Source organism: Convolutriloba macropyga, unplaced genomic scaffold (assembly GCF_964194025.1).
Source record: "Convolutriloba macropyga unplaced genomic scaffold, txConMacr16.3 SCAFFOLD_2379, whole genome shotgun sequence".
Taxonomy (NCBI): domain Eukaryota; kingdom Metazoa; phylum Xenacoelomorpha; order Acoela; family Convolutidae; genus Convolutriloba; species Convolutriloba macropyga.
The window spans coordinates 4260-19159 of record NW_027451044.1 but is presented as its reverse complement, the minus strand read 5'-3'; the positions used below and the strand labels follow the sequence as shown (position 1 = coordinate 19159).

Here is a 14900-nt window from a genome sequence, read left to right as displayed (position 1 = left end):
AAATACGTGAAACAGTTAAGAACTCGATTTCAGTATTAAACTGTTTCTTTAGCAAAGTTTCAGAACAGCGATAAGTCTGTCAATAAGTATTTTTTCAAAACTTTTCAAAAAATCTCAAACTTGTGCATTAAGCTTTGACAATTAAGCAGGAAAATTAAAGGGGATTTGTCTGATCCTCCGTTTTTCAAGTAACTGGAATACTCAATCAGTCTATCCTGCTGCAGTCCTTTGTTCAATTCAATGAAACTTGATAGCATGAGAAGTACGAACAGATTAAAAAATTAATAGGCGGAAAAGAAAAATGTATGAATCAACTGTTTCAATAAAGTAACAATCGTTAGATTCTCTGGAAAATAATTTTTCAATTATTTTCTGAGAATATCAGTATGATTTGTTGTTCCCATCAATATACTGAAAACGATGATAAGCACAAAAATTTGCATTGTTCTATATCTAAATTATCATAAGGAAATAGAGTTTCTTGTTTGACAAAACTTTGCTGAGCGGAATCCATTCTTTTTGCATTCACACGCGGTATCATGATCCAAAACCACCCCGCGACAAGCTGACCTTGGTTTTTTTGCACCGAACGCTAAAAAGAGTACATGTCTTCTCAACTATAAATTATTTACGACATTTCTTTGATCTCTAAATTTTAATTTTTATTATGAAAAATTGCGCAGAATTTGGTGCAAACCCACAGATTTTAGCAGAGCAAAATTATTCCGCATAGATAATTATATGACTAAATATTTTTTTTGAGTATTTATTATGCATTTTGCATCATTGAAAGAATTGAATAGAATCAATTGTACACCACGAAAAACGCCAAACAGCTCTTTTGCGAGATATAAGTTGGTGCTTTTAAACAAAAAACAGACATTGATTGGTTCTTTGTCCTTATGTCTGCTCAATCTTTCCTACTCTGGTCGATTCCACAATCAGCACTGTCTGAAGAATGGTCGTTGCTATTGTTAGAGTTGAATGATCAAAAAAAAACAAAACCCCAATAACAGCGGAACCATCCTTTGCTATATATTTCTCGAAGTCCCGCTTGTCAATGAACTTCATCAATCCTTTCTCTATTTTTTCAACTGCAGGAGAGAAATATATTCTGAAGTCTCCTCTGTATGCATTTTCATCTGTGCCTGGATGTTTCAAATACAGAGACACAATCAGCCATCCTTTTTCTGGAATATTCTGTCTGACATCTTGTTTCTGTTCCTCTTCATTTCTGTTCACAACAAACAAACATACACTCACAAACTGATCAGTTGCGTAATCACATCTATTCAAGAACACTTTCAACACAACATTAGCTCCAATTCTCTTCTGAATCTCTCTTCGTGTTTTCTTCTCTGACTCAACTGTCTGATCACGCTTCAATCCTTTACTTGGCTGCAATCTGATTCGTCGACTTTTGAGCATTTCGAAAGTTTTGTTGCCCTTCATATCTTCTGCAAATTGTTGCAGCACTAGGGGATTGGGTATTTTTGCGCAAAATAGGTTTCCTTGTTGAACAATGTCGGTTATGATTGGTGTATCTGCACTTACGACTCCGCGTTTGATTTCTCTCAAAATAGTTTCGAGGTCAGGTCGCTTGCATTGATACCTTTCTTCATCGTCTTTTCGTTGTACTCCCTTTGACTGCTCTCCGGCTCTCTTTGGTTTTTGGTGAGCAGGTCGTTTGGTAGAGCCAAATGCTTGTCCTAAAGCAATTATCCAAATTTTTTTGATTGATGATAACAAGAAAAGTATTTTAATCATGTGCTAATTCATCACTTGGCAACGAATATTCGAAACAAGTAAATTAAAACTATATAACCATACGGTTAAATGTACAGGCAACAAATCAATATAACAATTTGAATCATTCAAGTACATCAATTTTTTGTTAAAACATCACAAAAAATCCTTCGGACAGTTTTATCCCTAGATACAAAATTAAGTTTTAAAAGTTACCACGTTACTATTCAAAAGAAATATTTTCATACTTTCAAATCAAAAAATCGTTCCTATATAGTTTTTTCATTTCCTGCTAGCTAAAGCCATTAAGGTAAAATAGACAATTTTGTACGCATTGACGTACAATCAAATTCATTCCAAAGTTGGTGTTGACTTTTTATCTAATTCTGAATTGTTTTGTAGGAGTGTTTTGATGCAGACGTATATACCCAAGTTTGCAAGAGCCTCTCGTTTAACTATGTTTGACTTAAAATTGATAAGCGACCTTTGCCTATTATGAGCCAAGCTAAGAACTAAGCTGGAACGATCTTTCTCTGTATTAGTAGATCTCTCACTCGGTCATAATTTTTCCGGAGAAAAACACACCTTTATACCCCATTTAATCTGTCGATTATTGCGTTCTAGGTTTCTTTCAAATAAATTTTGAAAAAAAGATTGCTGAAAAAGACAACTGTGAAAGCACGATTGATTTTAAAGGAAGAATGGGCGTGTATAGTGGAATTGGATGCCTTAATAGAAAAATTAATCGTATGGCATGGGCAATGATTTTTAATTTTTTGTTCAGATGCTCATCAAAACTACGGTTCCTGTCAATCTGAATACCAAAACAACTGAGACAATTTTGTTTATAAAAGAAAACGATCCCCAATCGAATTTTTCAAGAAGAAAAAACTATTTGGATTTTAATTGCATTCAGGGTTAGCTTGTTCAGCTCTACATATTCTTCTAGTTCCTGTATAACTTCCTGACTTTTCTATCCATACTCTTTTCCGTTCCAGAGACGACAATACTTGTGTCATCTGCAAATTGAACTACTTTAAATGTTCTGTATATGTTAAATGAAATTTTTTTCAAATATAGAAGAAAAGTGAGACCTCCTAAATAACTTCACTGTAGCACACCGTGATTTAAAATTTCACAATCAGAGACCAAACATTTAGGTGCTACATTTTTCCATCGTTAGCAAAAAATGGATACATTATTTCTTTTGCTTCCCGGGAAAACCGCAATATTCATATTTTTACAGAAAATTCAAGGCCAGCAAGAATGAAAACCCTTTGTAAGTTCTAGGATTAATGAATTTTTTTCCTTGTTTTGCTCTAAACAATACGAAACTGTTTCAACAAGTTGTGTAACCGCATCCGTTGCAGTTTTTTGAAATTTCAGTTGCTTTTTTGAATAATTCAGTGCCTATCAATTCCGTCAGCTGAGTCAGAAGTGTGAACTTTTAAATTTTTCCATCAATCTAATTTAGAGAAAATAGTTGATAGGTTTTCTACCCAGTTTATCACCTTTCTGAAAATTGTTGCTACATAGCCTAGTTCCTTTTTATTTGGAAAAACAATTCCCTTATGATATGCATTTAAAGCAAAATGTTGATGTATGCCTATGGCCATATTGCATTACTTTATGAGAGGAACTGTTAACTCCTCAGGGTGTGCTGTTTTTTTATCATCCGGGGAGCCAATGACTGAAATCAGTTTTTTTTGCATTGACAGCTCTGAATGAGAAGTCAAGTACTTGTCTAAGTTTATCAGGTTTTTTGCACGCGATGCTTGAACCTTTGCAAAATCAAAGATTAGTGAATGATCTTTTGAGACAATTGATGATATCCGTTGGATCCCTTGAAATTTCATCACCATCTAACCTGGTTGATTCAAACTTGACACTTTTGCACTTGATTTGATCATTCATGTATTGAAATTCAATTTTTCTTTACTTGTTGGTAGCTTTTGCAAAAAACTGATGCAAAAATTGTTGTGCGCCTCTTTTTATCTCCTACACACTAAGTTTTGTAGACGATTTAATTGTTTGTTCATCTCACGTATTGGTCAAAAAAAGTCTTTGTTCAATCAAGCTGTTCAATTCTTGCTTTAGCCATGTCGTAGAGTTTTTAAAATTTCCATCACCTGACTTAACAGTGTGGAACGGTGCGGGTTTTTCAACAATTTTCTCATATCTATTTTGGAACAAATCAAAAATGTCATTGCCATTCTGACCTGGTACATTTTCATCATTCTTCAAGAGCAAGATTTCTGTTAAAATTAGAACGCAAGATATGTCAATAATAACTGAAACAATGATGATTTATTAAAAAGAATTCATCAGTACATCAGTACATCCCCATGCTTAACATTTTCAAATCATGAACTTGATGCAAAAGTATCTGGTTAATCTTTTTCAGTCTTCATCAGTTATTTCAAGTTGTATTCTCCAAGCAGAATAATTTTAGCTGTTATAAAACATGCCCCAATAGTTCGTTACTTAACTGATCAGGAAAATTAGACCCAAGATAAATATTTGGCCAATAAAAAGTGCTGACAAGTCATTTTCAGAGCGTTGCCTATTTCAACCCAAAAAAATTCAAAAAAGTTGATGAACGCTGTCCGACCCTAATTAAATCTAGCTTTGAACTTTATAGGATAAAAAACACTTCTCTGTCCCACATTGAAGTCCCTGCTTTTTCTGATTGACTTTTTTCGTTAAAAAAATATGTGAATCAGTTGAGAACTCGATTTCAGTATTAAACTGTTTCTTCAGCAAAGTTCCAGAACAGCGATAAATCTGTTAATAAATATTGTTTTCAAAATATTTCAAAATTTCTCAAACTTGTGTATTAAGCTTTGACCATTAAGCAGGAGAGTTAAAGGAGATTTGTCTGGTCCTCCGTTTTTCAAATAACTGGAATACTCAATCAGTCTATCCTGCTGCAGTCCTCGGTTCAATTCAATGACACTTGATAGCATGAGAAGTACGAACAGATTAAAAAATTTTTAGGCGGAAAAGAAAAATGTTTGAATCAACTGTTTCAATAAAGTAACAATCGTTAGATTCTCTTGAAAAAATTTTTCAATTATTTGCTCACAATATCAGTATATTTTGCTGTTCCTATCAGTATATTGAAAATGATGAAAGTCTCGAAAATCTGCATTGTTCTATATTCCGACATAACATCAATCAAATTTATAATGAGTTGATGTAAAATGCTTGTTTTGAAGGAAATCCGGAAAAAAACTGAAAACCTGAAACGCAAATTGACAAAAGTGTGACACGCAAAAAATTGACAAGTTTTGTAGGAAAACAAAACTATGTAAGTCAACTGTTTCATAAAAAAATAGCAAGCATTAAGTTTGTTGTAATAAAAGCTTTGCTTGATAATTCTTGGCTTTATTTCAGTTTACGACACTTTGAGCCAATCTAGAGGTTCTGATTTGTTTTCTCACAAGTTTTGGAATACTCTGTCTGTCTGATGGACGTCCTTCATCCAATCTTTTTGTTAGCTTGGTGTAAGTATTCAACATTTATTTTAATTAAAATCAAGATTCATTTGATAAGCTTTCTTCCTTCGTTATCTCAAATTATCTCCACTATTTTGTACCTCTTTCATTGTTTTTTTAAAATCTGTGGTTTGTTTGTGTGTTTTCAAAAAAAAGCGCAAGCGACTGCCTTCTGACTCCGACTTTCTCTATTCAAATTACATATCGTTTTCTGAACGTTTCATTTTCTTAACATAAGGACTTATAAAGTTTTCACTATTCAACTCTATCTTCAGCCATGTTTCAGTTACATCGACAAATGCATTAATAGGTATTGTTTTCAAAAACTTTGAAGACTGTTGAAACTTGTCTATTAGGCTTTGACAATTAGGGAGGAAAACGAACGGCAAGATGTCTGATCCTCAGTTTTTCATTTAACTGGAATAACCAATCAATCTATCTGGCTGCGGTCCTCGTTTTACTTAATTGAGTCTTGATAAGCACTAACGGATAAAAAATTAATAGAAGGAAAACCAAAATGAATTTCAAAAAGTTAAGAATTGTTAGGTTTTTGGAACAAAAGTCTTCAAATTTCTGCTCAGAATTTCAGTACGATATGTTATTCCTATCAGTATACTAAAAATATTGAAAATCGCGATAAACGGCATTGTTCTGTGTTTCAAAAAAGCACTGTTTTCTGAAAATTACAATAAGTTTCAAAGGTGTTATTGTGACACTGTGGTCGATTATTTTTTATTTCAAACTGCAGCAAGGATTAATTAGCTTAAATGTACATCTTTTTCTAGTACAGATTTTTTTCATTACTTCTTTTTCTGTCTTGTTCAGATGGTTCAAGTTGTAACCTCGGCACAAAACTTTGATGTCTTTTATACTCTCTGCCACTGGTATTTTGATAATTGGTTGATCAAGAAATAGTCCCCGAGATATTCATTTGGGCTATATGAGGGGTTAAAAAGTTTTTTGTAATTCAGAGAGTCCTTTATAACGTTCTAAATTGATTATAAAAAGCTTCAAAAAACTTTTCAATACCTGAATTGAATCTAGCTGAAAATTTTATTCGTGACAAAATGTGATATCGTCACCCCTTTAGAACCCCTGTTTTGTCTGATTGACATCTTCCAAAGAAAGTGTATGAAACCGGATACATGAGAGGTATTTGAACCGTACAGGAAGTTTATAAAAAAATGGTTTTTAGTATTATATTCTGTCTTCAGCCATGTTTCAGTTACAGCGACAAATGTATTAGTGATTTTCGTTCGGAAAATTTTGAACACCCTTCAAACTTGCCTCTTTAGTTTTGACTTTTAGGGAGGAAAATTAATGACGAGTTGTCTTATAGTCAACTTGTTTTTCAAGTAACTGGAATATTCAGTCATATTCTATTTTGGAATATTCTAACCAGCTGATATCCTGGTTCCAGTCTAATGAAAAATGATAGCATGACAATTAAAAGCGAGTGAAAAATAAATAACTTCAGGAGGAAAACAAAAATATGAAAGTCAACTTCAAAAAATTACAATCATTAAGTTTGTCAGAATGAAAGTTTTTACAAACTCGTTCACAAATATCAGTACGGTTTTCTCTTCCCATCACTGAAAAATAAAAGCATCCAGAAAAATCGCCCTGTTCTGTATTTTTATAAACCATCGGCCGAATTTATAATGAATTTGAGGGAAAACTTACATATTGTGAAAGCTTTGAAATCAGAAAAATGAAGATGCTTATTGGATGATGGGATGTCTCAATTTTTTTTGTAGTTGAATTATTAATTTAAAAGACATTGTTAATATGTCAATTGTTTACTTATAAATTGGATTGTTTGATTGTGAGAAATTGTGCGCTGTATTGTAAACCTCTACAACTTGTAAGTTTTTCGCTCTATAGGAACTTCAAACAATCCTTAGAATTCTATCAATTGACCATCCTGCCTCCAGCCGGGCTGATTATAACTTGTTTATGGCTGGAAATAGTCTTGACAAAAAGGAAATTTAACAGTAGATTTGGTCAGCATTGATTTGTTCATTCAGTATGTGTCTCTATAGAACTTCACCGGCATATCAGCCTTGGATCGAATCACTTCCCGTTCAAAAAGAAGGGGAAACCTAGTTCTAGGGCTGGTACAATTGATCAGAAATTGCATACGGAGTAGCAGATAGCAAACCCAATAATTGCAGAGCAAAACACTCACATGAAATTCTAATTGCCATTGACAGAGTTAAACTAGTATAATGATGTTCTCTTATGCTATGTGTTTAAAGAAATTTCAGCTATCAATTCATATAAACTTAAAAAGAAATTTTTTGTGTCGTTTCTCTGTTCTTTTTAAAATGATTTTCTATTCTGAACTTTTGTGGAAAAAATGAAACAGCAAGTTTAAAACATAGCAAAACAAGTCATGACGTACAGTTCAAGGCATTTTCATCGACCAAACAAAAAACTAGACCTAGAACGGACTATGAGTGAACTGAGAAAACCATTTCCAAAAAATTCAGATCAGAAAATGAAAAAAAAACGAAAATCAATGTCAAAATGCCGCATGCGAACAAAAAACCGCTAGCAACAAATGAAAATATGGTTCAAACAACAAAAAACTAGGCCTGGGTTGGATTGGTTAACAAACTATGAATGGTTTGGGTTAAACATTTAGAAAAAGAGCCAACTCCTGTTTGCTTGTCGCCTCTTCTACCATTGTGCCACAGTACCTTGGTTTCCTTAAGAGCCGCAATTCTTATAAAGCGTAGATCTTACAGATTTTGCGTTGAATTTAGCGTAGATCTTACATATTTTGCGTTGATTTTGCGTAGTATTTAACTTAGCATATTCAACGCATTTACCATGTGAGGCGTACTGAAAAAAAATTAAATTTTTAACAAAGTTTTGAAAAAATTTGAATTCCTAAAATGGTCTGAAATAGTTTTGCACTATAAAAGAGCACTAAAAATTATTTTTTTCTGACCTCATGTTTCTCACCTTTGCAGTATAAGGTTCGAAACAGTGAAAGTATTGATTTTTTGAAAAAAAAACTTGAAAAATTTCCGAAATCGTAAAGTGGTCTGAAATGTATTTTACACTATAAAAGAGCACTAAAAAGTGACCTTTTGCTGACTTCACTTTTCTCACCAGTGCAGTATAGGGGGATCGAAACAGTAAATTTTTTTTTTTGAAGAAAAAACTTGAAAAATTTGAAATCGTAAAAAGGTCTGAATTGGATTTTACAAAGGAAAAAAAGGGCACTGAAAAAAGATTTTTTTCTGACCTCATATTTCTCACCTGTGAAGTATAGGGGTCGAAACAGTGCAAAAAATTACTTTTTAAAAAAAAGCTTAAAAAATTTTGAAATCGTAAAATGGTCTGAAATGGAATGGAAAGATTAGCGTTGAATCCGTAGAATTTATGTAAGATCAACGCTAAATTCAACGCTAAATATGTAAGATCTACGCTAAAAATCAACGCTAAATATGTAAGATCTACGCCAAATTGAATACATTGAAGTTATGTAAAATCAATGCTAAAATTCAACGCTAAATATGTAAGATCTACGCCAAAATTCAACGCAATATTATGTAAGATTAGCGTTGAATGCGTTGAATTTATGTAAGATCAACGCTAAAATTCAACGCTAAATATGTAAGATCTACGCCAAAATTCACCGCAAAATTATGTAAGATTAGCGTTGAATGCGTTGAAGTTATGTAAGATCAACGCTAAAATTCAACGCTAAATATGTAAGATCTACGCCAAAATTCAACGCAAAATTAAGTAAGATTAGCATTGATTGCGTTGAATTTATGTAAGATCAACGCTAAATTCAACGCTAAATATGTAAGATCTACGCTAAAATTCAACGCTAAATTTGTAAGATCTACGCCAAAATTCAACGCAAAATTATGTAAGATTAGCGTTGAATGCGTTGAATTTATGTAAGATCTACGCCCAGGTGTATATCTTACATGAATTCAACGCATTCAACGCCAATCTTACATAATTTTGCGTTTTTTAGCGTTGACACCTCGGCCCGGGTTACAACGTGTGGTCTTCTTTACTTTGTTAGCGTCGCTCGCTCTCCATTTGCAATTAGTGAAATTAGATCATATTTTGATTACTATTCTCTCTTGTGAGGGAATGATGTATAATTAATTCACCTATTGATCAACTCTCTCAAGAGTAAGCCCCAAGCAAGCTTACTCTGCGACCATTTTCTAAAGATATCTCACAAAGTGGTCATAGTTTGGGCGGCTCTGACAAAAACAGTACCAAATTAGGCCTTCTCAGAAAGCTCCATTGTCAAGGACAGACCCAGAGATGAACTCTTGATCTACGCTACAAGGTATAAAAAGTGACCTTATCAGACTCTGATCCATCTACGACAGGTTCTCTGAACTTGTACTGCTCCACCTACGATCTACTTTGGAGGTGAGGTTCGGGGTGCTAGAAGTTGCGGTAGCTATTTTACCGGTAAGCATTAACTCTGCAGTTTTCAATAAACATTTTTTGCTCAACATATTTCAGCCTGGATTATTTTAATTTAAGAGGCGCCAGTATAACTGTGATGATCAACGTACCGTGGTTGCTGCAGTTTAGTTCGCCAGGTACACCACGTGGAATCAGTCGAGTCTTCTCTTTGAACAAAGTGTCACGTGTCATGCAAGCAGTGCGAATAAATGCTCGCTCGCCATTGTCAACTCCAATTTGTCCGGAGTCCAAAAAGTTTGGTATAATTTTGGACGTCATGACTTTGTGATTTGAAGAAAGTAATTTTGAAATCAGAACAAACTGTTTATTTTGAAAAGACAAGAGAATAACCAAAGGTGATAAATTTTCCAGTTTTTCATATAGGAAAACTAGTGCATCTGTATTTGGTGGATTTTTACTGTAGCATTGATGTTTCAACTGATATTGTGATGGGAAATATGCCGGTTTCGTCTCCCAAAAACTATGCCTACAGTCAACAAAATAAAAAATAAATTTCTTTATGGCTTTATGATTCTCCAACTGAAACAGACTTAAAAGTGGTCGACAGACACTTTATGAGAATTTTGTGGGTTATCTTACTCGATAAAAATTCTAACCCCCCAACCCGTGCAAGCATAAACCCGGGGTTATGCATTTTATTTGAGCCAATGATCTGCCCAGAATTTTTTTGAAGCCTCAATGCAGCTAGGTCTTTAAACTCACTAAGATAGAACAGTTCCGTATGCAAAAACTCGCTGTGCAGAAATTCGATTAATTGTGCGCTGTTGCATTATATGATTATAATGATTAAAATTTTACAGTAAACAAGATAACTAATTTCTTCCAAATATATGATGCAATAATGAAATAATAGTTTTGCAGTTGATGCATTTGTTCATACGTTTCTTGAGGTTTCTTGCAAAGATGTTTCCGAATCGAAAGTTCCTTTGTCTTTTGAGAGAAGATAAGCGACAATGGCTGTAAAAGTTTTGCGGGGTTGACTTTCTGATGTCAAACACCTACAGATAAATGACAGATCTGTCAATAACAAACAGATTATTCGAGAATTTCAAGATTATATTTATTATTTGAGCATATGTCGCAAACTGTAGAAGAGTTGAGCTGTTCACATAGTTTTGACGAATTACAGCGCATGAATCATAAATGTTGTGAGACTTGGGTTTGTAGCTCTTAAATGAAAGAGAGAACAAGAAAATCTCGTGATTGTATTTATTTTTACTATCTTATCTGAATCAAACGTCGCTGAGAAGAAATAGTACTTATGTTTTAAAGCCATTAACTGTACGTAGCTTCGAATTTCTTGTCGTTCTCGAGTTCTCGAAATATGGGTAACTTGAATTTCGCGGAGATGCATAGGAGCTGTCAGAAACAAACTTCAGAAACAAACTGTTTTGTAGCAGCTGCGGTAATCTGAAAATGATGTTATTCATAATAACAAATAGCTACCCTAAATTTGACGACAAACGTTTAATGATTTTTAATATACCCGTATACATCGGTGACCGGTCAAGATGCCAGTTTTCTGTTTTTTTTTCTCCTGTAAAACGCCGCATTTTCCCTGTGATGATATCGGAAATCCCCCTAGCCATTGGCAACTGATAATACGCTAGATTGAGATTCCGATGTTTATTCTCCGCAGAAAAATGCTTTGCGTTACTGGTGATTGAGTTTTTCAAGTGAGTTAATCCCGTGTTGAGGTTTTTGGGTAAAATTTTGTAAGAAATGCGGTGAATTTTTGTAAGAAAAGCGGTGATTGTGTTGAATGCGGTGACAATAAAAAATTCACCGCATTTCACCGCATTTCTTACAAAAATTCACCGGAAAATTCACCGCATTTCTTACAAAAATTCACCGCATCGATTTTTGCGGCAAATTAATGTAAGAAATGCGGTGAAAGACGTGAATGCGGTGAAAAAAATAATTCACCACGTTTCACCGCTTTTCTTACAAAAATTCACCGCATATGATTTCCAAATCTTACTCAATCTGATTTAAATTCACAAAAAATTTAAAGGATGTAAGTGACAGTTGGAGCAGTGGACTAAGCAGTTGAAGGCATGCAGGAGTTCAGAGGCTCAAACCCGTGTGGGAAGGATTCTTTTTTTGTAAGAATACTGAGAACGCGGTGAAAATAAATAATTCACGGCGATTCAGCGCATTCACAGCAAAAAGATGTAAGAAATACGCGGCGAAAATTATTTTTTTTACCGCATTTCTTACGAAATTTCACCGCCAAACCTCTACCCGGGAAGTGCAGAGAAAAGGTTTGTTTTTTTCATTTCTTCATTTACTCAAAGAAAACAAGAAAAATTGAGAACTTTCAAAGCTTGTTTCCAACTTTGAACATTTGAACTCCTCAAAATGTGCTATGGGCACCATATTTTATGAGCATCATAATTTGTTAAACAAAGATCATTTGTTCGTTATTTTATTAATTTAGACAAATATCAGTGTTAACAATTCTGAAAAATGAAACCGCTGAAAGAACTTTTATTTGCGAAATAACACTTTTCAGGAGCCAAGTTCCGTGGAAATGAGGGGAAAATGTTCTGCGGTAAACAATTTGATCACACTGGCAAAATATGTACGTATCACAATGAGAGTTTAGTCTTTTGTCTGGAAAAGTGTCGGAAGAACGATACAAGGAACTCAACATGCAATGAATATGTGGAAAAAGAGTGCAGTGGAGAAATCTACAAAATCTAGAAGAAAATTCCGTTTTTCGTTTTCAAATTTTTTTTCTGAAAACACACATTGAAACCTTATTTTGTTTTTCAATACTTACTCTACTTACTTATTCTTGAAACCTCGGCAAATGTTTTTGTGTATTCTGTTTATTTTTCGTTCACTTTCAGGAAGTTAATGTTGCAACCCAAGTTTCTTACAAAGCGATGCATCGCCTTGCAAGTTTTTCGTTCAAAGAGTTCTTACAAGTTAATGATTCGACTTGCAATTTCCTACAATTTAATCCTTCGACTTAAAATTCTTACAATCCAGACTCTGCTAGTCTTCTTCATTATGATTATATTGAAGTCATGGAGTTATCCCAGGCTAAACATATCCTGTTTAGTCTGAAAATTACTCATACAACTAAATTAAGTCTGAGCAGAGTAATGTCATACAATTGTAGCTTATAACTGTTAATTACTATAGTAGTATACACACTATTTATATAAAAGCTAGTTTGTAGGCAATTACCACAAAGCCCATTTAGCTTAGTGGTTAGGGCTTGGTACGCAAATTAAATGTTGCAAGTACCCACGGGGAAGTTCGAATCGCATATAAATAAAACCTTGCTGGCGGGAGTTAAACTGAGCTTATTATTTTTCATGCAGTAAAATTTTACACAATAATCAAGACTGGCCCGTGTAAATTGGGACACGAACAGAGTATTAGCCATCCTAAAAAACAGAATGTCTCAGCGCTGATGTCTCCGCCACCAACCTCCGGGTAGTCAATTCCCTTTGAAAAACTTCTGTCGTGAAAAACTTGCCACCATTTATTTAACAGATGCTCGAAAAACGACGCCAATGAGTTGAAAACTTCCCTGATTCGTTTTACGATCGAAATCATTCAGCTAATAATTACATGCATCTTCATGTACATTTTTAATTGTTTTTGTAAAGAGGTACCAAAAAATTATACAATTGTATCAAAGAAGTAATTTCAGTTTTTGCTTTCTTCTCGGTATTGAATAGGTGGATTGCTCTCACTCAGCTATCCTGTAGAACTCTTCACATTAGATGCCATTCTACTTGCTTATTAACCACCCTTACCTAACGCCAAGTTAAATTCAGTACTGAATCAGAACGAAATTCGGAATGTTATCAGTACTGATTCAAGTCACATTTTGCCCTGAATTTGTCTCAATCAGACTCTGAATCAGGCTTCGAATCAGAATCTGAGTCAGACTCTGAATTTTCTCTACCACAAAGACCTATGTTGAAAAAACTGCTTATAGTGGAAGTTGCAACTTCTTTATAAATACTTTATTCAAATATACGTATTGTAGCCACAGCTTCTGCATATTCACAGTTCACGTAGCCCCTACTGTTGGTATAAGACCAAAGATGTCAAAGATCCAGGAACTCTACGAAGAGTCAATATCAATTTGTTTCACAATACCGGAATATATCAGCAAAGATGTTATTCCTTTTTTCCGGCTAGAGTTGTTGGCATTTTGTTCCAAGAAAACTAATTAACACGCTTAAAAACTGATGAAAATTTTATTTGTCTCTCTGGAGGGTTGAAAAAAGTTCTCATTTTCATTCTCATTCAGAGGCAATTCAGAAATGCATTCTGAATTTTCCTCTAATTCAGTGATAGAAAAATTTCAATTGATCGTTTTAACAGTTGCATCATTAATTTCCCCACTCACCATAAGAGTTTTGTTTTGAAAAAGCTTTTTCAATTGGTCATCGATGTCACTTCTGATGGATGCGCGATATCTTTTCCATATTTGGCCATCCGCATGTGCTATTTGCGTGTCACAGTCTGATTTCGGATGCTGCACACAAACAGTCTGATTGTAATCGGAGCTCCATATCCACACAACGTAATCAGCTATCTGTTAATATAATTCAGGACCACTATTAATTAAGGAAATGCTAACAAATCGATTCACAATAGTAAGAGTAAATTCTAATTGCACGCGGTATAACCCGAACCTTTTCATATGATTATAAATCGATTTCCTTGGTTAGTAAACATAACTTGCAACACTGATAGAAGTATTGCAAAAATTATAGTTTTTGTCATGCGAGTCCTTCCCAGGATGAAGTCCGCCATCCAAGACAGGCATTGGCCAGACCGACCATACCCAAAGATAGGTATTGGCCAGACCGAACAGACTTTGGCCACGCTTGGCCAGACCAAACAGACTTTGACCACCATTGGCCAGACTGAAAAGACTTTCTCCAGACCACTGGCCAGACAGAACAGACCCTAGGCCAGAACGTTGTCCAGACCATCGGCCAGACCATTGTCCAGACCACTGGCCAGACCGAACAGACACTAGGCCAGACCATTCTCCAGACCGTAGGCCAGACCGTTTTCCAGACCATTGGCCAGACTCAAGAGACCGGACAGACCGTCCCCAAGTCGAGGTGTGCGTTAATGATCAGACCCATCCGGACTAAAATCGGTCATGATCAGACCCATTGAGACGATAATCTGCCATGATCA

General features: G+C 34.6%; 1 protein-coding gene across 7 annotated transcripts; it reads right to left on the bottom strand.

Annotated features, from left to right (window-relative positions):
• Nucleotides 1-423: 423 nt before the first annotated feature.
• Nucleotides 424-10855, bottom strand: LOC142356366 (uncharacterized). 7 transcript variants are annotated; one of them, XM_075408289.1, is made up of 3 exons: nucleotides 10419-10855; nucleotides 9806-10182; nucleotides 424-1709 (listed from the first exon to the last, which is right to left on the bottom strand). In XM_075408289.1, exons 2-3 carry the CDS (start codon nucleotides 9972-9974, stop codon nucleotides 901-903), a joined length of 978 nt encoding a protein of 325 aa, XP_075264404.1. In that variant the 5' UTR covers nucleotides 9975-10182; nucleotides 10419-10855; the 3' UTR covers nucleotides 424-900. The 7 variants fall into 7 exon arrangements, with proteins under 7 accessions (XP_075264404.1, XP_075264403.1, XP_075264408.1 ...); XM_075408288.1 differs by having other exon boundaries at nucleotides 9806-10113; XM_075408293.1 differs by having other exon boundaries at nucleotides 9806-10093.
• Between the last annotated feature and the right edge of the window lie 4045 nt (nucleotides 10856-14900).

What these genes read in the sequence shown, in the direction of transcription:
- LOC142356366 (XM_075408288.1), bottom strand. Translation starts at nt 10,486, where the DNA reads ATGCAACAGCGCACAATTAATCGAATTTCTGCACAGCGAGTTTTTGCA. An exon ending in TACGGAACTGTTCTATCTTA is followed by an intron (nt 10,114 to 10,418) that starts GTGAGTTTAAAG and finishes TCAATGCTACAG; the next exon opens with TAAAAATCCACCAAATACAG. An exon ending in ACTAAACTGCAGCAACCACG is followed by an intron (nt 1,710 to 9,805) that starts GTACGTTGATCA and finishes TAATTGCTTTAG; the next exon opens with GACAAGCATTTGGCTCTACC.